This window comes from Canis lupus, chromosome 11 (genome assembly GCF_011100685.1).
Source record: "Canis lupus familiaris isolate Mischka breed German Shepherd chromosome 11, alternate assembly UU_Cfam_GSD_1.0, whole genome shotgun sequence".
Classification (NCBI taxonomy): Eukaryota; Metazoa; Chordata; class Mammalia; order Carnivora; family Canidae; genus Canis; species Canis lupus.
Genome location: NC_049232.1, coordinates 49,996,093 through 50,022,579, shown reverse-complemented (window position 1 = coordinate 50,022,579; position 26,487 = coordinate 49,996,093). Strand labels below are relative to the sequence as shown.

Sequence of the window (26,487 nt, the reverse complement as noted above, 5' to 3'; positions counted from 1 at the left end):
GGTGCCTATAATGAATGTTGAATTTTCTTTTTGGAAGATCATTAATTATTGAGGTGATTTATAGATCTCTTTTGAGGTCTCTTATTATACATTCAAACATGATTTCTATGATAATAATCTTGAAATGTCTTTTAGTTGGTTTTATAAAAGCCCCCATTTTCTTCTTCTTTCCAGGTTATTCTGGACTTTATGAAGCAATTGAAAGTTGGAATTTCCAAAAAATTGAAAGTCTAGAGGAGTATAGATTGCTTTTAAAGCGTTTACAACCAGAATTTAAAACTACAGTTAATCCAAATGATATTCTTCCTAAAATATCTGAATGTTTAATTAGTCAGGAATGTGAAGAAATTATACAGGTAATTTAATTAGATTAATATATTTAATATAATTATAATTAATATAAAATACTAAATTGGGGGGAAGTTATTTGAACATAGGAAATGTTTTCGGTTTTCTCCACTGATTTTGACTTGAGAAATATCATTGAAATCCACAGAAGTCTTCAAATCTAAGGCATAATTACCTAGAATAGTATTTTTGGTTGTGAATCAAGTAATTTTTAATGTCACAAGTTTTTTTCAGGTTTGTCCTATTTTTAGTTAAAATTATTACTTTTGTGAATAATATCTTTGCAAATTTAAATAAAGTTGAACAGTTTAGCAAATAAAACAAAAGCTATAGATTCTAGTGGTTAAGCCTACAGGCTCTGGACCCAAATTTTGTTAGAATCCTAGTTCAACAGTTTACTAGTGGTAAGATCTTAAGCAAGTTAGTTTTTTTAAACCTATTTCTTCATGTGTAAAATGGAAATAATAATAGTACCTTATTAACATGATATTTTTATGGGGGTTAAATGAGATGATATATGATGACATATGTAAAGTGCTTACATATGCCTGACACATAATAATAAATTCTCAATAAATTTTAGTTATTATGATTAATAATAAAAATCATGTAGGTCCCACTACCCTGAAAAAAAATTGTTAATATTTTGTTATATTCTTCCAAATATCTATGCCAATATACCCATATTTTGAATGGTTGTCAAATGGATTGTTTCTTAATATTGCTGATGATGATAGATACAATATCTCAGAGGACTTGAGAACACCTGGCTTGACATAGCGATGCCAGGTGTAAAGACAAAGACGAAAGAGGGTCTTAAAAGACACTGTGTTGGATGGGGCAAAAATGATCATGAATAAGACCTATTGAACCATAGGACAGAATGATTTTAAATCAGATAGTGCTGGAATTGGTATTTCTTCAATAAATTAATAAAAGGAAAACTTTTGAAATGATTGATTAATCAACTGCAGTTGTCTTGCTCAGATTTGTTCCAACAAGGGGCTGATGGCAGGTGCGGAGAAAATGGTTGAATGCCTTCTCAGATCAGACAAAGAAAACTGGCCCAAAACTTTGAAACTTGCTTTGGAGACAGAAGAGAGCAAGTTCAGTCAACTGTGGATTGTGGACAAAGGTAGTATATTCCAGGGAAGAGCTCTGAAGGGTTGGGAGGGTCTGAAAACATGCTCTACCTTTTTCATAGTTCTACTTAGGGTCTCTTCCATTCCCACCTGTCTTTCACTCACTGTCAGAGGCATTTTGCCCTTCAGAGACCCATGGCTACATCTTTAGTGAGAGAGCAGCATGAAATTTGAGTTCTGGGAGACAAGTGGCAACTTGCCTACAGAAGTAATTCAGTTGTAAATAACCCTTAAGATGGACCAGGGCAAACTGCTTTCACCCAGAATTAGCCCTCTAGCCCAAAGGATTTGGGGAAGGAAGAATCTGAGCTCACTCTCTGGGTTTAGATCTTCAGAGAAGTAGCTTTAAAATTCTAGAGTAAAAGGTTCAAACTTCAGGATATCTGTACCATCTGTGGTTTCCTGAAGCTAACATCTGCTCAGAGCATTGTTTTTTAAAGTCTAAGTTTGGTAATCCAACTGTCTGGTCTTTGCTTTTCCTAAGCTTCTTTAGATCACAAGTTGTTCTAGACAATGTCTGTATAAATACACATCTGATTTCTTGGATTAGGTCAGGAATGGAAGCCATAAATGTCTGCTAAGTGGTGCTTCTTTACTGTGCATGAGAATCACCTGGAGATTTTGTTAAAATGCAGATTCTGACTCAGAGATACAAGAGCCTGCATTTCTAACAAGTTCTGGAAATTGCTGGCCCTTGTTCCACACTTTGAATAATAAAGGCCTCAATGACATTGGAGTTCAGGCTCCACATGGAGACATCACACTCAAAAAGATTCTTTTAATTGTTTTAGAAGGTGAAGGGAGTAGTTGTAAGAAATCTGAATGGAAGTTGAAAATTTTAGTATTATAACCTCTTTGTAGGACTTGCGCTGTCAAGAAAATCATCAGATTAGATGAAGAGTCTAAGATGTTTTTTCGTCTCATACAGATGTTGAACTGAAAGTTCTTGAGGATGAAGAAATAGAAACTTCCGAAGTACAGATTTTCTATAAGGAAGAACCAGAATGCCAGAATCTTAGTCAGGACCCATGTCCACCTTCAGGTACCCAGCAATGTTCTTTTCCATAACGATGTTCTTCAGGTTTTTTTGTGTGGGGACACATCTTGCAGTGCCAAAAGTCACAGTGTTATGAAAAGTTTTTTAAGGAAAAGTAAGAAAAGATCATTTTTTAAAAGAAAAGATAATTTATATTAAAATAGATATTTTTTCTGTAATTATAAATATTAGTCTCTCTCTTACAAAGCTGTTGTCAGCCTTATTTTCATCACTGTGCCTGTCTACATCTGTGCCTGTCTACATTGAAAATGCAAACGCAAAAAGAGTCCTCCCAGAAGCTTAGTGTCTGTGAAATCCAAAACCAGCCCTGCTCTCCAAAGAAATACTTCTATTTGTGAGTTGCTTGCTCACTCTCCTTACTATCCCAGGGCTGCAATGTAAGTTATTGATGTTTGTATACTGCACAAATGTGCCTAGCTGAGTCTGAGATCCAAACAGTGCACCAAGAGTTCTGTATCCTCCCAGAGGCTCTCTTTTTTTCTAATTTACATAAAGGTACTCTATACTTAGTTATAAGGCTCACCTTCTGTTTCTGGAAGCATTTTTTCATGAGAGACCAGAAAGTTGCATAATGAGCCACAGTAAAATATTATTTACATAAGGACATCAGGGAAAACATTCTGAGTAGTATGAGAAGAAATCCCAGGACCCCAGGATTTTGCAGAAGAAATGTCATTTTTGCAGAAGAATTATTTCTGCAGTCAAATGATACAAGTATTTTGTTATTTCAGGGTAAAATCACTGAATGTAAGTTGCTTTAAATTTTTCTGACATGTAAAGGACCTTAGTGAACTCACTTAACCTTTTAGAAATTTTCCTTTTCTTTAAAATAGGTTGGAGTCAATAGATGATTTCTAAGGTCTTTTCTAGCAGTAACATTCTATATGCTTATGTTAGTGAGAAAAAGCCTCTGGTTATTTTTTGATACTTCTGGTCCTATTGAGAGAAGATACCATATGAGAACCTGAAGAATTATAAAGCATGGTTGCTCTTCAATAAGAGATTGGTTTGAAAATTCAATGTTTACAGTTTATTGCTTTTCAGAGATCTGGGAGGGATTTGTTGTTTTGTTCCACATAGCATTTCCTTTTAACCAGTGGCCATCTGTCTTGCCCTGAATTAGGCCATTCTTGCTTTAGTTTCTACTTACTAGACTTCCAAGATTATTTAAGAAAGAAATCTTTGTGGCTTTTTTGAAAGAATTCTTGCCATTGGTACTTTTGTCATTGAGGGAGAATTTTGGACTTCATATCAATGCAGAAGCTGGAATGGTTAACAAGAGACAAGGATTCTAAATTTTCTTAAATGAGGCCTTTTTTGCTAAAGTCAATTTCAGTCTGTTTGATGATAGATAGCTCTTCTTGATTCCTGAGAGCAGTAACTATTTGGTAATTTTGTTCCTTTTGTATTACATAAGTGGCTTCTACTTGCACCCCACTGAAGCCAAGAAATTACCAACTAGAACTTGCTTTGCCTGCTAAGGAAGGAAAAAATACAATAATATGTGCTCCTACTGGTAAGTTGATTGCTACTACCTACAGTGGTTTGTTTCTGGGTTTGCTTCCTTTTTTTTTTTTTTTTTTTCTTTTATTGAATACTGGGATAAAATGGGCAAGTTTCCATTTTTGCCTTGTTCCGTATATCTTTTGAGAAAACTTTCCTATTAGTATAGTGTCCAGGTATTTTAAGGAACCTGAGGAGAGAAAGAAAAATGCCCTCTTTTAGCGTGCTTTATGCCTTAACTGTTTGCATAGTTACCTAGGAAGTAGCTTGACATTTTTCTCTCCTGGTATAAATTCTGCTGCAGTTAACCCATGGACATTCTTAGTTTACTAGTTGGTGCAGTGGTTTTAGGGGAGCCAAAAATAATGACCTTTCTGTAGAAATATTTTAGTATAATATCAGTTACATATTTTCTTTTTTTTTCTTTGTTTGTTAAAAGGTTGTGGAAAAACCTTTGTTGCCCTTCTTATATGTGAACATCATCTTAAAAAATTTCCCCAAGGACAAAAGGGGAAGATTGTCTTTTTTGCTATTCAAATCCCAGTGTATGAACAGCAGAATTCTGTGTTCTCCAAATATTTTGAAAGACTTGGGTAGGTATAACAGTTGGTCCCATTTCTTTTTCTCTAGCTTCATGTAACTGGTGTGTATTCAGCTTTAATTTTTGAAAAGCTGGGATTAAAAAATGTATAAAAGATTTAGCTTTTATGTAATCTAGATGTTATTAATTTTTCATGGATGCAAGTCTGTTTTGTTAGGTATGCTTGATATCCTAAACTCCTTTGGTTAGCTCTTGCCAAGTGAGTAAATGACTTGAGATCAATTTTCCATTTAAATGACACATATAACTTTTTTTAAAATATCGGTTGATTTTAATTTGACAGAGCACAAGTAGGCAGAGTGGCAGGCTGAGGGAGAGGGAGAAGCAGACTCCCCACCGAGCAGGGAGCCCAACGCCAGGCTCAATCCCAGGACCCTGGGATCATGACCTGAGCCAAAGGCAGATGGTTAACTTTCTGAGCCACCCGGGCGCCCCCACATTTAACTTTTTAATGATTTTATAACTTCCTTAATATTACTCTTTTCTTTAAATACTATTTTCTTTATTTTTTTTAAGATTTTATTTATTTATTTGACAGAGAGTATCAACAGGGGGAGTGGCAGGCAGAGGGAGAGTGAGAAGCAGGCTTCCTGCTGAGCAGAGAGCCTGACATGGGGCTTGATCCCAGGACCTCATCATGACCTGAGCTGAAGGCAGACACTTAACTGACTGAGCCACCAAGGCGCCCCTACTACTTTTTCTTAAGACTTGAAGGAATTAGCATACTCTACTAGCAGTTATAGCTAGCTTGCATTTATCAACCATTTACTATGTTTATAGCTCCATGCTAAGCACTTGTCTCCAGATATATTCCTTTTGGAGTTAGGAAGAACTCAATTAGTTGATGCTCTGACTTAGTGTTTTATGTCTTTGTGACTCCTCATTCACATCATGGTTGGTAATAGTGAATTTCTGTCATTCCCCAGGTACAAAGTTGCAGGTATTTCTGGAGCAACATCTGAGAATATCTCAGTGGAACAGATCGTTGAGAACAATGACATCATCGTTTTAACTCCACAGATTCTTGTGAATTGCCTTAGAAATGGGACTATTCCATCACTCTCTGTCTTTACTTTGATGATATTTGATGAATGTCACAACACCAGTAAACACCATCCTTACAATATGATCATGTTTAATTATCTAGATCAGAAACTTGGAGGATCTTCAGACCCACTGCCTCAGGTATCTCCAGAATCAGATGGATTCCTCAGAAGAGCCATAACCTTTTTAAATCTTATTTTCTTACCCTACTGACCACATTGAGGATAGTCTTCTCAGGTCCTAAGTCCATATCATCTAGCTCATTGATTAATTTTTTCATTTTTTTAAAGATTTTATTTACTTATCCATGAGAGACATAGGCAAAGACATGGACAGAGGGAGAAGGAGGTTCCTCGCAAGGAGCCCAATGTGGGACTTGATCCTGGACCTAGGATCATGCCCTGAGCCAAAGGCAGACGCTCAACTGCTGAGCCACCTAGGTGTCCCTCATTGATTAGTTTTGACTTGTTCATTCATTTATTTACTTAACAAATATGCATTAGGTGCCCCTTTGTGTTATCCACTGTGCTAGGCACTGGGGCTACATATATAAAAGACATATACCTCAAACAATTTAAGTTTCATGGGGAACCAGACATGTAAGAATTATGTCACAATATATGGTGATGGCATACTATGGACATGATACAAGGTATAGTCAGAAGAGAAGTGAAAACTCGTAAGTGTGCTATGAAAGTGAGCCAAGACCCAACAGAAGTTAGGCAAAAACTAACAAGAATGTATAAGGTGGATAGTTGGATGGTTTTCAGGAAAGGCTACTGTGTGTCTGGAGGCACAGAGGTATGAGAGAACATGTTGTGCCCAAGAGCCCTGAAGCTCTTCAGTATCATTTGAGTGTGGAATGTGAAATGGTAAATAGCAGTAGGTGAGGCAGAGTGGAATAGAGGGAATGATCGATAGAACAAGATTCTAGGAGAGATCAGAGGGTATGGGATAAGTAGGCAGGTATGTTCATTAGTACAGGAGAGCATTTTGGGCGTCATCAGAGGTGAGGGTGTGAGAAGAGTAAAGATGAGAGGGTAGTTCTGAGTTGGGGACAGGAAAGGTAGGGAATCCCTGGTATTTAATATCTCTTTTAAATGAGAGGTAGATGCTTTGCTGAGAATAATCAGGATGGGAATGGGGAGGGAGCTCAGAGTACATGGAGAGGATTTGAAATGAGAGAATCAAGAGGAATATATAGAAGAATTGCTTGGTCATATTGGGGATCCAGATGAAGTTGGAAACCATGACTTTATAGTTAATATACCAATATCACAATGGGTAAAGTTCTCTAGCCCTAATAACTACCTGTGTAGGAAACATAGGTTAGAAGAAATTCGTATGGTACCCATAGACAAAATTCCATAGCAAGCACATATCTTACAGTTTCTTCTAGAAAAAAATGCTGGTTAATTAGATTCCTTGCTAATGAGTCAACTATTCAGTATTTACTGAGTGGCTATTTGAGTAAGGCATAAATTGTTAGGTGACCATTAAGCTAATTTTTTTTACAAATGTTACCTTATGAAATTCACACACCTACCATTTTAAATGGCTATTGTTTCCCAGCCTTAAAGAGAGCTGAAGTTCGATCCCGGGTTTTAGCACCAAAAAAAAAAAAAAAAGAGAGAGAGCTGAAGATACTTGTCCAATGATCCACCACCGGTGTGGCATGGTTGAGTTTAGAATGAAGTTGTGTCTGATTTTAGTCCCTGTTCTTATAGTATGTTGTTCTACACATCATGGGGGACACAGGAATAGAGAAAAGTCCTGCCTTGAGAGTGTTTCTGCTCTTGGTTTTTTAGCTAATTCATGTTCATTTGAAAACTTGTGACTCCTGCATTTATTCACTGCTTTGCCTGCATTATTCACTGCTTTGCCTGGGGAATTTCCATTTGAAATATCTTAGAGAACATCAGGGGAAAAAATAGTGTTCTTGTGCTTTATATGAAACTAGTAAGGCGGATCCCTGCTCAGCGGTTTAACACCTGCCTTCAGCCCAAGATGTGATCCTGGGGTCCCGGATCCCAGGACCCCAGGATTCCTGCATGGAGCCTGCTTCTCCCTCTGCCTGTGTCTCTGCCTCTCCCTCTCTCATGAATAAATAAATAAATAAAATATTAAAAAAAAGAAATTAGTAAGAAACAAACAAATAAAAAACCAAAACCCTACTTTAGCAGGAAAGGGTTGCATGGGGGATTGTGGAAATGGCATGCTGTTTTCCAGATGTCTGACAATTTGTAATGCTCCTCATAGGTTGTTGGGCTGACTGCCTCAGTTGGCATCGGGGATGCCAAAAACACAATGGAAGCCATGGAATATATCTGCAAACTGTGTGCTTCTCTTGACACATCAGTGATAGCAACAGTCAAAGACAACTTGGAGGAATTGGAAGAAATTGTTTATAAGCCCCAGAAGTGTAAGTGGAATCCAGTAACAAGCCCTTCAGGACTTTGTTACCCTCTGCTTTTCTTAGTTCGGAGCCATTTGAATGAATACTGAATTTTTACTTTTTCTGTTTAGTAGAAAATATTTAACCCCAAATTTGGGAAATAATTACATTTCATGCCTCTCTTCTCAGCTGAGCTCTTCATCAGTGGGTGAACCTCAGGAGTGGACTGTCAAAAGCAAACATTCTTACTCTTCAGTTTGATTCAGTTCTTTTTTTGTTTTTGATAAAGTTCTTATAAGGATACTGACAGCAAGAGAGACGTGATGAGAAAATCAAATCACATAAATGGCCAAGAGCTGGTCTCAGTCCTTCCCTGTGTTGCATTCCTAAGGAGGAAGGATACTGTGTGGCCATTCATTATTTGAATATGTATCTGGGGATCCCTGGGTGGCTCAGCGGTTTAGCGCCTGCCTTTGGCCCAGGGTGTGATCCTGGAGTCCTGGGATCGAGTCCTACATTGGGCTCCCTGCATGGAACCTGCTTCTCCCTCTGCCTGTGTCTCTGCCTCTCTCTTTCTGTGTCTCTCATGAATAAATACATAAAAAAACCTTTAAAAAAATGAATATGTATCTGATGATTTGGGTTGAAATGAAATTATTCTTAGTTCATCATATTTTTTCTCAGCAGATCAGAATATGATTTTTTTTTAGAATATGATTTTTTTTAAAAAGATTGACTAGCAAATATTTAATAAATTCCAATGCTATACTAACCCAGCAGGGGAAAGTGGGAGAGTAGACATATATGCCTTCATCCTTGCTCTGGGGATAGTGTATGACTGTATAAAGCAGAACAAAAACACATGAAATAGCCAAGGAGAGGCAGTTCAGTTCCTTTCTGGGAGCTTCCTGTAAAGAGGTTAAGGAAGGTACCCAATCTAAACTTTTCAGTATCAAGTACAAATTTCTTTTTTTTTTTTTTTAAGATTTTTAATTTATTTATTCATGAGAAGACACAGAGAGAGAGAGAGAGGCAGAGACATAGGCAGAGGGAGAAGCAGGCTCCTGCCTGCAGGACTCGATCCCAGGACCCCAGGATCACAATCTGAGCCAAAGGCAGATGCTCAACCACTGAGCCACCCAGGTGCCCCTCAAGTCCCTTCTGCCCTCTGTGCTTCATCTCCCCCTCCCATAAGTCCAACCATGTTGCATACCTCTGGTTCCTCAGGAGTATCAGTGTTTCCTCCACTCCTCTTCCCCTATTTATCCCACAACATTTCCTCCCTTGAAAGAATAAGAGATTCTTTTCCTTGTGCTCCATGACACCTTTCATATACTTAATGTTACAGCACTTCACTGTGATTATTTGGCTATGTATCTTTCTCTGCCCTGAGGATACAGTCTTCTGTGAGCACAGGCTGTGTACTTTTCAACTGTTGATCTCCAGAACATGGCACGTGGTAGGCAGTTAATAAGTTTCTGCCAAAATAATATAGTACTGAATTTTAGGAAGTGTGAGCACTTCAGGGGGTTGAGTGGGAAAGGAGAAAATCAAAGAAGAGAGGGTTAAAATGTGTTGTATTTGCAGAGATAAGATGGATACCAGCCTTGTCAGAGTAGAGGCTCCATGTTGAGTAACAGGAAAAGCAGAATAAAAAGTTGGATTAGACCCAGATCATGAAAGACAGAGATATTAGGATCTGTGCAGTAAGCACCAGGGAGCTATTGCCAAGTTTCTGAACATTTGATATATCCTTTAGACAATCTCCCCGTGAGCCTCAGATCTTGCAGAGGAGGTAACAGGCAGAGAAACGTGTGCAGATGCCTACTTTGAACTATGATGTGTTCCTAAAAAATGCTCACTTTGTTTTCATGGCTCTAGTTTTCAGGAAAGTGGAATCACGGACTACTGACAGATTTAAATGCATCATTTCTCAGCTGATGAGGGAGACAGAGAGTCTGGCAAAGAATATCTTTGATGAACTCGGTACCATAACTCTCGGTGAGATAAATCTCATTTTATGTTCTCTCCACTTAGGAATAGCCATATAGTGTTCTCTTTTTGCATCTCTTTAGTTCAGACAGTCTTAAGACCATATCAAGAGGTTAACTTCTTGATTATAGGTTATTCGGGAACCTCCTCATTATGTCCTCCTTTAGTCCTTGTTTTTTTTTTTCTTTTTTCTTTTTAAATCCACAGTAAATCTATGTGGATACACATAGCCGAAAAATACCATGTTTAAATCAGTTCATGGCTTTCTTAATTTTCCAGATTAGTTTTCTGTTCTGATTTCCCCCTTTATATGAAAGAAACCACCATTTCCTTGATGGCTCAGATTGAAATAGGTGGTGATCTTTGATTCTTTCTTCTTTTGAGACTCTCTCATGAAGTTACCAAGTTCTATTCTTCTCTCTTTTGTTCTTTCATTCATTCACCAGATATTCATTGTGCCAGCTAATGGAAATAACAAGGTTAAAGACATAGTCCCATCCTCAGGGAACTCACAGCTAAATAATGAGAGTCAGATGTGAGTAGCTTCCACATGGCAGGGCAGAGGGACACCTGTGTGCCCTGGGAGCACGTGGGAACTTTGACCTGGAATGGGCCTTTGGGAAAGCGTTTTGGGGTGGGATGATGCCTGAAACAGTCTTGAAAGTCAGCCAAATTAAGAAGGAAAGATAACCAAGTGAGGTTGAAAAGGCATTAAGGCTTTAAAGGAAGAAAAAATTTTAGGAACTGCAACCATTTCATGGTACTCCTAATGCACGAGTGGTAGAAAGGAGTGACGCTAAAGAGAGAGGCAGGGGCAAGACCAGGAAAGGCCTGGTAGCCAAACTGGGTTTGACTTTGTCCTAAAAGCAGGGGGAAGCATCCAAAGATTTTAAACTGATTTGTGATGTGATAAAGATACCAGTGAACAAAGAGAGTCAAACAGAGGCAGTCAAGACAGGCTGGTGGAGGGAGGAGGCATGTGCTGAGCAAGTGTTGCAAGCAGGAAGCTTTCCAATTTCATGGCTTCTGGTTCTGAGTTGGGAGTAGGGGTGATCTCCACCAAGCTTCTGGCATGTACCCTTGTAGGTATACCAGTGAGTAGTGCTGGTTCCAGAACTAGGAGCAGTGTTGGAGATGCTTAATTTGTGAATTCACCTTTACTCACATTTATTTTGCTTTTTTTTTTCTCCTCTTCTTCCAAAGCTTGATTTAGGACTTACTGTAACAGCTGTCTGGCTGTTTCACCCACCCCTACCCCCACTCACTTTTCCAATCAGCCTCCCATTACCTGGGTGGTCTTTCTTTCTTTTTAAAGATTTTATTTATTTATTCATGAGAGACAGAGAGAGAGAGAGAGAGAGAGAGAGAGAGAGAGAGAGAGAGAGAGAGGCAGAGACACAGGCAGAGGGAGAAGCAGGCTCCATGCAGGGAGCCTGACATGGGACTTGATTCCTGGTCTCCTGGATCAGGCCCTGGGCTGAAGGCAGTGCTAAACCGCTGAGCCACCTGGGCTGCCCCTGTCTTTCTGAAATACCAGTTTTATCATGTCAGGATCCTGCTTGAACCTCTCTGCCTTTTAAGCAAAGCTCTCTAAGCCTCTAACCTGCCAGTGTGACCCCGGCCTGCACAATCTGGTTCTACTCATCTTTCCAGTTTTACCTTCTACTCCTTCCCTGCTTGAATCCTTTGATTTAGCAGTACCTTGAACGTATTCATTCACTTGTCATTTACTTGGTGCTGAGCAATATGCCAGGTGATGGGAACATAGCATGGACCCTGAGACTGAGACATAACTCCTTCCCTGTGATATTTCCAGTCCAATGGTAAAGCCAAAATTAGATAAGTAATAATAAAGCTAAAGTAATAATAAAGCAACAGCATAGGGGTAGGTGGGTGGTGTTTCAGGCGGAAGGAAAAACATGTGCAAAGGCCAGGAAAGTGGAGAGAGTATGAGGACTTCTGTTAGTTCTGACAGATGCCGGAAGTGGAGCAGCTAGAGATGAGAATCAGAAGCAGGCAGAGGTTAGATCACAGAGGGTCCTGGGAGCCGGGTAGGATTTTGGCCAGAGGATTCCACTAAAGGCTTTTAAGTAGTGGGGTAGCGAAGTGTTTCCTCTGCAAATTTAGAAATTCTCTCTAGCTGCTGAGTGGAGTGGATTAGAGGGAATAAGGCAAAAAGTAGGGAGACCAGTTAGGAGGTCGTTATTTTATTCACGAACATTAGAACATGGTCTGAACTGGGAAGATAGCAGAAGGGTAGAGGGATATGAATTTCTACCTTCTTATTCCTCCCACTTCTAACTCCCTACCTCCACCTTTTCCCCAGTACACATCCTGTGAACTGTTCATTTCCAGATTGCTTAGGTCATTTTCATACCTATTCACATTCAAGAAATACTTGTTAATTCATCTAGTTTACTGCTGGCTACTTTGTTTGTAGTTGGGGTTGGGAAAGAAGCATGTCAATGCAATTTGAATAACCTCCTTTGTTTCTCCTGTTAAACATGAATGGGTGAGAGGAGCAATTTAACCTGGAAACATAGCTCTTGGTTGTGAGTTTTACTATGCTGTGCTCTTTCCCAGTGAGCCCTGAAGATCTGATCCCAGAGTAACTCACAGACTGGAGCCGCTTGAGAACAGGCTTCTATCTTCTGCATCTTTTTACCACCAGCACCCTGCACACACACACAGCCTGGACCACAACAGATGCTCAATTTTTGGACGGAGCAACTGAGGTGTAGCTTAGGAGATGCACACATACAGAAGCCTCCATGACGAGCATCTTTTGAGTGCCTCTTCTTTGCTCCGCCCTGTGAATGGTGCTGTGGAAATCAGGTGGCTTAAATTCATAGCAAGGCAGAGTAGGCTGTGTTGAGTTCTGTCTCTCTTGCTTTTAAATATCTTCCTAATGAAGCTCATGAGATCTATTATTTTTATTTACTGCTTCATTTTTTAAAGGCAAAGTTAGATATTTTCATGCCCATTGTTTTACTTCTGGGCTGCTTTGGTTGTCAGCTCACATTGCTGGTAAGGCTTGGGTATCAGACACACCTGGTTTTGCATTCCTGCATTCCCCCCAGGTACTAGCTATGTCACTTTGGGTAAATTGCTTTGCTTTTCTGAGCTAATGGTTTCCTCACCTGTAAAATATAACATCTACCTCAGAGGTTTGTGAAAATGAAATTATTAGTGTAAGACACTTTGATTCATGGTGCAGAGAAAGTATTCAGAAAGCAATCATATGCAAACACAGATACACTTTGCTGGAAACCAAATATTTCAGGAGGAATACTCTGCTTACAGAGAGTAAGAAAGAAAATTTGAGTATGAGGCATGCTTAGAACTTTAAATGACTGACCATATGGCACCATAAAAAACTTTTTTTTTTCCAGAAAATGTATCTCAAATTCAAAATAGGAATTTTGGAACACAGAAATATGAACAATGGATCGTTTCTGTTCAGAAGGCATGCATGGTGTTTCAGTTACCCAACAAAGATGAAGAGAGCAGGATTTGTAAAGCACTGTTTTTGTACACTTCCCACTTGCGGGTATGTGACTTTTTTGCAGACATATGTTAGTGTGTAGCACCTACTGGGAGCTTTGCTCTGGGAGCCAAGAGAACATCAACTTTTCACTCTGTTTCAAGAGCTCATTTAGGAATTTTCCGAGGGCTTCCTATGAGGCAAACTTTAAAGTTATCCCATTCAGCATCTTCTCTGTCTGCTTACTGAAACTTAATACTAGCAGCCACAGGATAGAAACAAAGGCTAGGGTGCTATACCATGTGCCTCTAGCATTCCCATTATTGACACGGTTGGAAAAAGTTGAGGGATGATGACATTACTGTAGATATGCCATTGGTGGCAGCCATGTTGAAAGTTCAGTAAGTATCTCCTGTTGCCTTACCTTTTTTTTTTTTTTTTTTTTAATTTATTTATGATAGTCACACACAGAGAGAGAGAGACAGAGACATAGGCAGAGGGAGAAACAGGCTCCATGCACCGGGAGCCCGATGTGGGACTTGATCTCGGGTCTCCAGGATCGCGCCCTGGGCCAAAGGCAGGGGCTAAACCACTGCGCCACCCAGGGATCCCCCCTGTTGCCTTACCTTGAAGCATATATTTTCTTACCTTTGGCAAAGCCACATGCTCAGAAATACAGGGTCCTTGGTCGTTTTCCGGTTAACCAAGAAGTTAAGAAACAACAAACATCACCTCTGCTTATTATGCTGTTGAAAATATTTAAAAATGGACTCAGTCAGTATGCATTTATAGAATTTTAATGAACCTAGTTGAATATTTGGTGTAGGTAGTTAGCACCTTCATTCTGAATGGTGCAGTTGCAATTCAGTGATGGCTCTGGATGTATGAAGAGATAAGTTGAATGTCTGAATCACGAGGCAAGTTGATGTGGAAGTTGATTTGCTTTTGTTTTCTGTTTTTTAATCTTTGACATGCATTTTTCTTGTAATTTTCTTTCTCCTCCAAGGTGGAATTCTAGAATCCAAAATGATCCTAATTAATTAATGATTCTAGCTAATTAAGATATTTTAAATAGTATTTGGTTCAAAGGTTTTATTCCAGTACCATTAGAAACATCTTTAAAAAACTAAGTTGGAATAGATTTAAGAAGAGTTTATTTTAAAAATTAATTCCATGCTAAGTACAGCTAATTGAATTTCAGTACAACAAATGCATTAGACATTGGAAACACACTGAAACTCAATTTTCATTTTAAACAGAAATATAATGATGCCCTCATTATCAATGAGCATGCACGAATGAAAGATGCTCTGGATTACTTGAAAGACTTCTTCACTGATGTCCGAGCAGCAGGATTTGATGAGATTGAGCAGCATCTCACTTATAGATTCGAAGGTGGGTAATGTTTCCAGAGGAGGAAGCTATTGCAGCCTGGTGACTCCAGTGGCAGGATATTTACATTGTATTATATTTAGCATACAGTGATGCTCAATGAGTTGCCCTGGGCTTACAAAGATAACTGTGGACAGCAGGATTATTAAGCTTCAGTAAAATCTGCTACTAATGGAAAAAATCTGCTGCTTACACTATTTCTTATTTTGAAGAAGGAAAAATAGGATTTGCAAAGGATACATCCCATGGAAATTATAATCAGTAGTGGCATTTTTTTTTTGTTAAAATTTTAGTAATTTATCAAAGCTTTAAAAATACAAAGAAAGCGTTTTAATGGTATTAAAGAGATTATAATTTATGTATACTTCTATATAAAGAAGAAAACTAAGGTGGCCCATAATCCCACTGCTTTTGTATTAAGAAAAATACTTGAATATTTGAAAAAAAATTTTTTTAATTTTTATTTATTTATGATAGAGAGAGAGAGAGAGAGAGAGAGAGAGAGAGGCAGAGACACAGGCAGAGGGAGAAGCAGGCTCCATGCACCGGGAGCCCGATGTGGGATTCGATCCCGGGTCTCCAGGATCGCGCCCTGGGCCAAAGGCAGGCGCTAAACCGTTGCGCCACCCAGGGATCCCAAAATACTTGAATATTTGAAATGAAAAGTAAATCCTTCTCCCTCTCTCAAAATTTTTGCCCCAAAGGTAATTACTGCTAATAAGTTTGTTTGGCCTGTATCAAGTTTTAGTATACAAAAGTGTAGCCCAGTGATGTGCTGTTATACATTGAGCACCTAGCTGTCTGGGGAAAAACAACTATGCATTGATTGCTGCGTTTTATGTATGCATTAAAGCAGTGGCCATTACTCTTAAGATTCTGGTCAGAGATTGAGAGATTAATGGTTTGAACTGTAGCTAAAGGTCACAGTGTGTTCTAAATTTCTAGAATTTATAAGCCATTTATAGAATGTTCCCCTTTTACAGAAAAGCTGCAGGAACTGGAAAGTATTTCCATGGATCTCAGCAATGAGAACCCTAAACTCAAAGATCTCTCCTTCATCTTGCAAGAGGAGTACCACTTAAACCCAGAGAGTAGAACTATCCTCTTTGTGAAAACCAGAGCACTTGTGGATGTAAGCTTCTTTCTTCATGTGGATAACAAATGGACGTAGTACCATTTTATTGGAAAGAGTGTTCTTTCCTCACGGCTCTGTACTCACCCATATATATGTGGGTCTGTTTCTGGACTATGTATTCTGTTCTGATTATCTGTTTGTTTATCCTTACACACTAATACCTCACTATCGTAATCACTTTAGTTTATAGTAAGTCTTGGTACCTATAGAGCAAGGATTTCATACTTTAAATTTTTTTTTGTCAATTAAAAAAAATTTAGTCATTCTTTGGGCATGTGGTGGTATCTCACTAGGGTTTGAATGTTCATTTCACTATGTTTGTGTTTGAACTAATGCCGTTGAACATTTTTTATGAACTTATTAACCATCCATATATCTTCTTTGGCGAAGTAACTCTTCACATCTTTTGCGCATTTTAAAACAAGATTTCATTGAGTTGTTTACCATGTTATTGTTGAGTGTTTGAAAGTTTTTAAATATATTCTGGCAAAATTCCTCCTCAGAAATGTGATTTGTAAATATTTTCTTCTGGTCTTTTAATTCTCTGAACAGTTTCTTTTACAAATTGAAAATTTTAACTTTTTACAAAGCCTACTTTATCAATTTTTTCTTTTTGTGGATTGTGCTTTTGGTACTGTATATTTGAACCCTTTGTTTACTCAAGATTTGTTTACACAAAGATTTTCTTTGTTACCTTCTCGAAGTTTTATAGTTCTTCATTTTACGTTTAGGTCTACAATCCATTTTGAGTTAGGGGTTGAGATGCTTTTTTTCTTTTTGTATATGGATATCTAGTTGCTGCAGCACTGTGTGTGGAAAAGACTGTCCTTTCTCCATTGAATTGCCTTTGTAACTTCTTAAAAAATCAGTTGACTGTATTTATGTAGGCGTATTTCTGGATTTTCTGTTCAGTTTCATTCATCTATATCCATCTGTCCTCTGCACATCCCATACTATCTTGATTAGCTTTGTAGTGTGAGTCCTCCAACTTTTTTCCTTTTTTCAAAATTGTTTTAGCTATCTTCTTTTGCCTTTTCAATTATATTTTAGAATCAGCTCATTCATATATATGAAAAAAAAAATCTGCTGGGATTTTGTTTGGGATTGCATTCAATCAATAGATAAAATTGGGGAAAAGTAACATCTTGACAATATGGAGTCCTCCAATCCATACCTCTCTCTCTTCATTTATATAGAGTTTCTGTATTAGTTACCTATTACTGATAACAAATTACCTCAAAGCTTAGTGGATAGAAACAACGGACATCTATTATCTTACAATATCTATGGATTGGGAATCTGGAAATAACTGGATATTTCTGGCTCAAGATCTCTCTCCAGGCTGTTGAGTCATCTCAAGGTTCTACCTGAGAGGCTCAACTTCCAACCATACCTATCTGCCTATTGCCAGACCTCAGAAGATGTGCTTCTAAGCTCACTCATGTGGGCCTTTCCACAGGGCTGCCTCAGAGCATGGCAGCTGGCCTCCTCTAGAGTGAGTGACCAAAGAAAGATTCAGAGTATGCCTAATATGGAGATCATTTTGTAACTTTGACTTGGAAGTGATCACCCCTTCCATTTTTCATTCATTAGAAGCAGGTCAGTAATAAGTTCAGTTCATGCTTGAAGGGAAGGGATTATACAAGAATCTGAAGACCAAGGGTAGAGATTACTGGGAGCCACCTGAGAGGCCACCTACCTCATCTTCTTTGGTTTCTTTTATCACTGTTTCATCATTTTCAGCATACAGATTCTGCACATATATTGCTAGATTTAAACCTGTGAATTTTTTTTTAAAGGTTTTATTTATTTATTCATAGAGATGCAGAGAGAGAGAGAGGCAGAGACACAGGCAGAGGGAGAAGCAGGCTCCATGCAGAGAGCCCGATGTGGGACCCAATCCAGGGTCTCCAGATCACACCCTGGGCTGCAGGCGGTGCTAAACTGCTGAGCCACCGGGGCTGCCCTAAACCTGTGAATTTTTTAATGCTATTGTAAATTGTACTTTTAGTTGCTTGTTGCCAGCTAATAGAAATACAACTGATTTCTTATATTGATCTTATGTCCTGAGATCTTACTAAACTCATTGAATAGTTCTACACACTCACTGTTCTGAACATTCTTTTCATTTAAAAAATGTTTTAGAGATTAAATTGTATCGGATCACAAAGATCTGAACCACTATAGTTAATTATTGCATAGAATTCCATTCCGAAAAAGCTTTTTATCCTCACATTTGTCAGTCAGAAGACTGTTTACTAACTTAAAGGTTTTTTCTTCTTGTAATATTTCAATATTGAATTAATAGTTATACAAATGTGTTCTACAAGTAGTGTCCAACAGATAATTGTTTTTGATTTTTAGGCTTTGAAGAAATGGATTGAAGAAAATTCTGAACTCAGCTTCCTAAAACCTGGCATATTGACTGGACGTGGCAAAACAAATCACAATACAGGTACTATAAACAGTGAATTAGAGTTTTGGTATACTAAATATATATGAATATTTATAATATATTCAAGTTCTTTTTTAATGCTTGTATCAGTCAGGGTTCAACTAGAGAAGCAAAACCAGCAAGTGATTATATACACATACATATGTACATTAATATGTTGTTTATGTACACAAACACAAACTCCTAGGGATTTGGGAATTGGCATACACAACTGGACTGGCAAGCAAGTCTGAAATCCATAGGGCAGGTGGTCAGGAGCAGGCCTGAATCTCATAGGCATGAGCTGTTTGGAATCTCTGAGTTCAGACACTACTGCCTAAGCCTTTTTTCAAAGGACCAGTTGATTTATATCAGGCTAACCGAGGATGAAATACCTTTTTGTAACCTAAATATCAGGTGATTTAGGAACTTTAATTATATCTGTGAATTCCCTTCACAGAAGTACCTAGATCAATAACTGGATACTATAGTTCAGCCTAGCCATGTTGACACATCAAAAAGCCCTCACAGTGCTCAAATACAAAAACTTACAGACCTCTCCTCTTCCATAGGTCTTATGGATGAAACCAAGACAGTATTTTTAAAAATATTGTTTGAACATTCACTCTTTTTCTCATCCAGTAGATTAACTAGAAATAGAAATGTTCTTTTTTGTTTTTTTAGACTATAGATGCTTTTATGTGTATTATATTTTTTTTAATTTAAAAAATGTTCAAGCACACAATCCTGCAATCTAGCTACAGTGGTTGAAAGATGAAAGGCTGCCTCTGTAATTCTCCAGGAGGATCCTGGGGTGCCAGCCCTCACCTGACATTCCCCTAGCCATGCACCCCCATCCCTCAGTGACCAGCCAGGACAGATCTTCACTTGTTCCCCCTATTTAGTTTTCTTTGTAATAAGCAGTCCCCATCCCATCAGTCCTCAGTTATCACTCCCTCCCCCTTTTTTTAAAAAAAGATTTTATTTATTTGTTCATGAGAGACACACAGAGAGAGGCAGAGACATAGCCAGAGGGAGAATAGGGAACCTGATGTGACACTTGATCCCAGGACCCCAGGATCATAACCTGAGCCAAAGGCTGATGCTCAACCACTGAGCCATGCAGGTGCTCCTTGCACTTTACCCTGGTGCAAATTTTAACCTTTGTGAATCTAAAAAGTTAATTCAGATTTTGAAAATGTAGCTTCCCAAATGAAGTCCAACACCACATTATTGCAGTTGAAATTCAAAGTTCTCTGCAATCCAACTCTAACATGAGTTGATTTTCAAACTTTGTTATTTCTTCACAAATAAGCACTCAAAATATTTTGTTTGTTTGTCTATCCATCTATCCATTCATTGTCTATCCACCCATCTCCATCCATCCACATTTTTTAAAGGTTTTATTTATTCATGAGAGACACAGAGAGAGACGCAGAGAGAGAAGCAGAGAGAGAAGCAGGCTTCTAAAGTCAGGAGCCCCATTCGGGACTCAATCCCAGGACCCGAGGATCATGCCCTGAGCTGAAGGCAGACGCCCAACCACTGAGCCATCCAGGTGTCCCTCCATCCATCCACATTTATTTAGAAACTTACTCTTTATCAGTCATTGTACTTCTGCCAAGCAGCCTTCTCCAGGCTCCCAAGACTAGCAGAAGTGTCTCTCTTCCCCATCTCATAGATGAAGTTCTGCCTCCATTTCATTGCTCATCACGTTGAATTATAGCTTCCTATTGATACTCTTCTTCCACAAGATCCTCACAGACAAAAATGGACTTTAACCATTGTATTTTTAAAAAAGATTTTATTTATTTTATTTGTCAGAGAGAGAAAGAAAGAGAGGGCACAAGCAGGGGGAATGGCAAGCAGAGGGAGAAGCAGGGAGCCCCATGTGGGGCTCAGTCTCAGGATCATGACCTGAGCTGAAGGCAGACGCTTAACTGACTGAGCCACTCAGGTGCCTCTGACTGTTGTATTTTTATCTGAGAAACTATAATTGCAGAATAAATGTTTGATGAACAAGTGGATGAGCAAGTTAGAAATGAATGAAGTATGGTGTCTGTCTTGGGCATTCTCATTGTTCAGCAGAAGATGATGGTAAAAAGAAATTGTTTTTCAGATATATCTGAAGATTATGGCTGCCAATAGACTAGGAAAAAATTAGAACTTTTATAAATTCTATTAAATCAGGGGGCACCTTGGCTCAGTTGGTTAAGTGTTTGCCTTTGGCTTGGGTCATGATCCCCGAGCCCTGGATCAAGCCCTGTGTGTGTCATGCTCCCTCCTCAGTGAGGAGTCTGCTTCTTCCTCTACGCCTCACCCAGCTTGTGCGCTCTCTCTCTCTCTCTCTCTCTCTCTCTCATACTCCCTCTCTCTCTCTCTCTCTCTCTCTCAAATAAATAAATAAAAATATTTTTAAAAATTCTATTAACTCAGAAGTGGAGACCACTGAAGTTCTTTTTCTTCTCATCATATCAGTGGCTGAGAACTGCACACTGTTAGGGTTTCAGACCTAAATTCAAGGCCTGGTTCTGCCACTAATTAACCTGTCAGTTCATCATACCTTCAAAACCTCAAGGTCTTCATCTGTAAAGGGGAATTGTAATGCTTACCACATCAACCTAAAAGGGCTCTATGAAGTTCCAGAGAGTAAGTTGTTGTGAAACTGTTTTGTCAGCTATAAAGTCCTTTACACATGCATAGGCATTGTGATTAATAGCTTTGCAAAAAACTATTAATTGTTGAAAGTTGTTGTTGATAGTTTAAAAAAAAAAAATCAATGTATGTTTTGAGATAGCATGACTGATGTCCCACAACTGGTTAGTGCCATAGCTGGGATTTGAACTCAGGCAGTGTTGTGGCAGGGTCCAAATTGTTAAATACCACCATAATGTCCTCTCTAAACAAGGATAAGAATAGGCCTTATTGTCTAGCGTTGTTTTGACATCATGACTATAAAGCACTTATTACAGTATTTGGCGTGTAATAAGCATTCCATAATTAATGGCTATTTTTCAAGGGTAAAATTCCCTCTTTGGTGAGTTGTATAATGCCCTCTGACTCTGACACAGGAATGACACTCCCAGCGCAGAAGTGTGCATTGGATGCATTCAGAACTGATGGAGATAAAAAGATTCTGATTGCCACCTCAGTTGCTGATGAAGGCATCGACATTGCTCAGTGCAATTTGGTCATCCTGTATGAGTACGTGGGCAATGTCATCAGAATGATCCAAACCAGAGGTGAGAAGAGCTTTGATGCCATTAGTAAATGACTGCGAATTTGTCTGATTTGTGAGCGTGTCTGTCATTTAGAAACTTACTCTCTCCCAGTCATTGTGCTTCTGGCCTTACTCCTTTACTAAGCCATAGTGGCTTTATGACCTCTGGCACAGTGGACGCTGGCATCTTTGGCCCCGATGGCAGCTTACTTGATCAGGATTGGGTGGGTACAGTTCTGCCCACCAATATAAACACTATTTTGATTTTTGTTTATGATGAATACTGTTTAGTTGACCAAAATTGACTGACATATTTATGAAAAGATAGTTCCCATTTGGATTGAGACTTTGGCAGCCAATGTGTAGACTTTTCAGGTTGTGCTTATGATGATGGGCCCCTGCATTCTAGAATATATATATCTCATGGAATTCTTCTGTCTCGCTTGAACTAGGTGATCTCCTAACTAGCTTCTCTTCCTTTTTCCATTTTCTATAACAATAGCTGCCCACTTTAATTCCTTAAAAATAGCTCTGGGCATGTCACTTCCCTGTATAGAGACTCTAGTAGTTCCCAATTTACATGATGTCAAAAAGCTCAAATTCCAGCACCAGGTTATCTTACCAGTCTGTTTTCCATTCTTCCCCTTTATTCATTATCCATTTCTCCCAACCTGACTTCATCATTTTCTCCTTGTTGAAGAAAGTGCTCATGTACTGCTACTGATAATCTTTGTTTTACTATTCTCTCTCTCCTCCCCTGCTTCCATATCATCTGTCCCCGATTCCTTCAGCTGGCAATAAACTTTTGAATACCCATGATCCTTTACATGTATCTTTCTTTTTGCACTTATTATTTCTACCTATATTCTAGTGGCTGCGAACATATCTATCTCCCCACTTCCTTGAAGGCTCTTAAGGGAGACCCCCAGGAAACCAGTCTAGGATAAACTAGGCTCCTAGTTTAACATGTGGTTTGATATGGAGTTACACACCTGCATTGGAGTCTATGCTCTAACAGCTCAGCTTTCCTATCAAAGCAGGTTTCAGTGAATCAAAGTTGAATTTTAGAAGTACCCCTTTGTTTACCTTTTTTTAGATTTATCAGAGTTTTAAGTCAAAGACACCAATAAAATATTTATTTTCTGATAGGCAGAGGAAGAGCAAGAGGTAGCAAGTGCTTCCTTCTAACTAGCAATGCTGATGTAATTAAAAAAGAAAAACTAAACATATACAAAGAAAAAATAATGAATGACTCCATTTTAAGCCTTCAGATGTGGAATGAAGCAGTATTTAAAGAAAAGGTAAGTCTTTTAATCTGTGTCACTCTTTCAGAATCTGACCATGAGTAACAAATAGAATGTGAACATAGTTGGTGCCTTTCATCATATTGCTCCATTGCATTAGAACAATAAGTTTATGCTTAAAATTTTGTCCTATAGTGAACATCAGATTCATTCTGCTTTAGGTCTCAATGAGATTAAAATATATGTTGTTAGTGCTAATCCTTAAAGCAAGGTTTTTAGTTATAAAAGGGCAAACTGAGTTAGATGACCCTTAAGTCGACAGCTCATCTTGAGGACTCCAGCCTAACATGGCAAGACACAGCCCTTCTCGGTCTTTTCCTCAGATCTCTCTCTCTCTCTAACATCGCAAGTCCTCAGAGAAAAGCTCCCAGTGCACGGTGCATGTGTTAGAATGCCCATTTGTAGGTCTGGGTAGGAATGTACCCTGTGGATTGGCATATCTATTCGGTTCAGCCTCTTGGTTCTCAGTGAAATTACATTTTACTATAGTTTCCTTTATATCATAGAAGCATGGAACTGGATTGGGGAAAGTCAAGAAGCACAAGCATGCACATGCACACTGGCATGCATACACATGCACCCCCCACTCACTTTCTCCGGACCCTTTGTAGAGATTGTCATCTCAGGATCTCTGCCACTTAGAAGATGTGTGACCTTAGGTAGTTACTCTGTCTCTTCAACTATCTGTCTCCTCATTCATAAAGTTGGGAAAGTTGGTATTTAATTCACAGGGCAGTTTGGGGGATGAAATTGGTTACATTTGAGAAGCAGTGGTCTAAAGCAAATTAACACTTATTTTAGGACACAAAATTACAACTTTGTCAGTGTTAACTCATTTTTAAAAACATTTCTTCCTAAAGTTTAGAAATTAAAATATTTAAAAACACTTCTTCCACATTTTCATTGAGAACTGTAGGGAAATTTTTTAGTTCCTCTTAATTTTCCTCCTGAATTATGCTGAGAATAGGGGTTTTTTCCTGAGCCACCTTCCCATTTTGTAGCATATGTTGATGTTGGCAATAAAGATCTTTAAAACCTTAATAGCTTTAATACATTTTGAAATGCCATAGTTTTTGTCTCTTCAACTGGGTGAAAACTACATAGACTCATGTGTGACAGGAGACATAGAATGAAAGCCTTTGAGGGAGATGGAGGCTGGGCCAGACATAGAGTCGGTTAAAACCATAATAGCTTTAATACATTTTGAAATGCCATAGTTTTTGTCTCTTCAACTGGGTGAAAACGACATAGACTCATGTGTGACAGGAGACATAGAATGAAAGCCTTGAGGGAGATGGAGGCTGGGCCAGACATAGAGTCGGTTGCAGCCAGCTCACCAGGATGAGAGTAGGATGAGGACAGAACGGGTTAAATATTTGTTGAATAGCATCTGGGATTCCTCTAAGAGCCATAGAAAGCAGGCAGAGGGGGGTAAAAGAAAGAGAAAGAGCCCAGAACCAGCATGGCTAGGACCTATTGGTAGCTGGTAATTCCGTGAGTGGGGGTGGGAATCCCGGTTCCCCACAGGGTCCCCACTGACATCACAGGCAAAGCTGTCTACCTGTTTCAGGGCTGAAAGCCATGGCTCCCTACTTGGCCTCCTGTGACACCACTAGGTGGGAGTGTAGAGATGCTTCATTGCCAACTCTGCAAGGTGGAGATCCAGGTGCCCCCTCAATCTTTGCTGGCACGAGCTGGGGTTAGGCTGCAGTTGTCTGTTTTATTCTGTGATCTTTGGCAGGAGTAGAACAGCCATTGTTCTAGACAACATTCTAGACAAACTTCATTGTCTTGCTAGGCTGCCCCTTTCCCAGTCCTTCGGCTAGAGAGAGTAGGCTTCTGTCGTTTTTATTTGTGTCCTTAGGCATTTTTGGTTGCTGGTTCCCTCAGCTTGGAATCTGACATATATAAGGTGAAAAGAAAATCCAGGAAGCTCACCACCATTTTGTTCCTAGAGTTTCGGAACTTAGAGCTATTTGCCTTCCTCTCTTCAGTCTTCTGAATCTTCTTAGGTTTATTTTATCTATAATGTCCAGGTTCTAAGTTATACTTAGGCATGCCCGAAGTTTTGAAATAGAATGCGGTCATACTGTACACATATTTAACTTCACAGTAATTCAGTGATAGCCTCTGTGATTGGAAGGGGAGAGAGAAAAATGATTTAGGTGATGGGGACTCTTCTGCCTGCTATTCCATTTAGTGGGTTTCTGCCCTAGAAGTGGGTGTAATTATACCTGAAACAGTCAATACATATTTATTTGTGAAGGATTTAAAAAGCTTTGCCAACTACTGAAGTAGAAAGCATGGTTTACATGCTTGTTTATAAACATCTTTAATACTTTTTTTAAAAAAGATTTTTATTTATTTATTCATGAGAGAGACACACACACACACACACAGAGAGAGAGAGAGAGAGAGAGAGAGGCAGAGACACAGGCAGAGAGAGAAGCAGGCTCCATGCAGGGAGCCCGATGTGGGACTCGATCCCAGGTCTCCAGGATCACCACGTCCTGAGCCGAAGGTGGCACTAGACCGCTGAGCCACCCGAGCTGCCCGAACATCTTTAGTACTTTATGTGCATCTTTTTTAAAAGAAATTTTATTTATTTATTGCAAGAGAGTGGAGGGGCACATATGGAGGGGGAAGGGTGAGTGAGAGAGAATCCTCAAGCAGACTCCCTGCTGAGCATGGAGCCTGATGTGGGGCTTGATCCCAGGACCCTGAGAACATGATCTGAGCTGAACTTAACTGACTAAGCCACCCAGGCACTCCTTTTATGGGCATCTTTGATGCAAAAATTAAAAGACTCATTGGAGGTCACCATTAAGCACTAACAAAGAATTAGGAGAATCCAATATAATTATCTATGTGATTTTTATAAACAAAGCCAGGTACTGTATGTTCATGGAAGTTATAGATTAATGAATGATTATGTACTTATGTGTACATGAGTGCGTGCACGCCTCCTAGCTATACCATTATGCTGATGAGGAGAGTTTTGTTTTTGTTTTGGGTTTTCGCATATAGGTTCTCCAGATACAGATTCAAGAAAAAAACATCAGAGATAGTCAAGAAAAAGTAGAACTTGTACCTGATAAGGAAAATAAAAAACTGCTCTGCAGAAAGTGCAAAGCCTTTGCATGTTATACAGCTGACATCAGAGTGGTGGAGGTAAGTGGCCTTTTAACAGAGTACTAGGTCATTTTTTAGCACTAATTAAAGCTTATTTTCTATCAGTGGGTTATTTATAGCAAGAATATTATTATTTTTGTTGATATCATGGCTATGGTATTTTAAAAAGCCAAAAACATTTTGAAAGGAAACCCTTAGCAATGAAGAAGAAAAAGAAGCCATTTAATTAAATATTGTGTAGCCATTGAAAATAATGGTCATGCTAAATGAATGGGGTATCCTGGATTTCATCCTAGAACAGATA

The 26,487-nt window shown here is 38.9% G+C and overlaps 1 protein-coding gene across 1 annotated transcript in view; it reads left to right on the top strand.

Annotated features, from left to right (window-relative positions):
- Positions 1 to 26,487, top strand: part of DDX58 (DExD/H-box helicase 58) — a 35,369-nt gene that overhangs the window by 6,436 nt on the left and 2,446 nt on the right. The window contains exons 3-17 of the mRNA XM_038552593.1: positions 175 to 356; positions 1,336 to 1,483; positions 2,419 to 2,532; positions 3,965 to 4,063; positions 4,490 to 4,643; positions 5,578 to 5,836; positions 7,955 to 8,117; positions 9,972 to 10,091; positions 13,475 to 13,632; positions 14,826 to 14,961; positions 15,942 to 16,090; positions 18,458 to 18,548; positions 21,599 to 21,769; positions 22,897 to 23,048; positions 26,079 to 26,222. Of these exons, the coding sequence (XP_038408521.1) occupies positions 175 to 356; positions 1,336 to 1,483; positions 2,419 to 2,532; positions 3,965 to 4,063; positions 4,490 to 4,643; positions 5,578 to 5,836; positions 7,955 to 8,117; positions 9,972 to 10,091; positions 13,475 to 13,632; positions 14,826 to 14,961; positions 15,942 to 16,090; positions 18,458 to 18,548; positions 21,599 to 21,769; positions 22,897 to 23,048; positions 26,079 to 26,222 (2,240 nt within the window). The remainder of the gene's footprint in view (positions 1 to 174; positions 357 to 1,335; positions 1,484 to 2,418; positions 2,533 to 3,964; positions 4,064 to 4,489; positions 4,644 to 5,577; positions 5,837 to 7,954; positions 8,118 to 9,971; positions 10,092 to 13,474; positions 13,633 to 14,825; positions 14,962 to 15,941; positions 16,091 to 18,457; positions 18,549 to 21,598; positions 21,770 to 22,896; positions 23,049 to 26,078; positions 26,223 to 26,487) is intronic.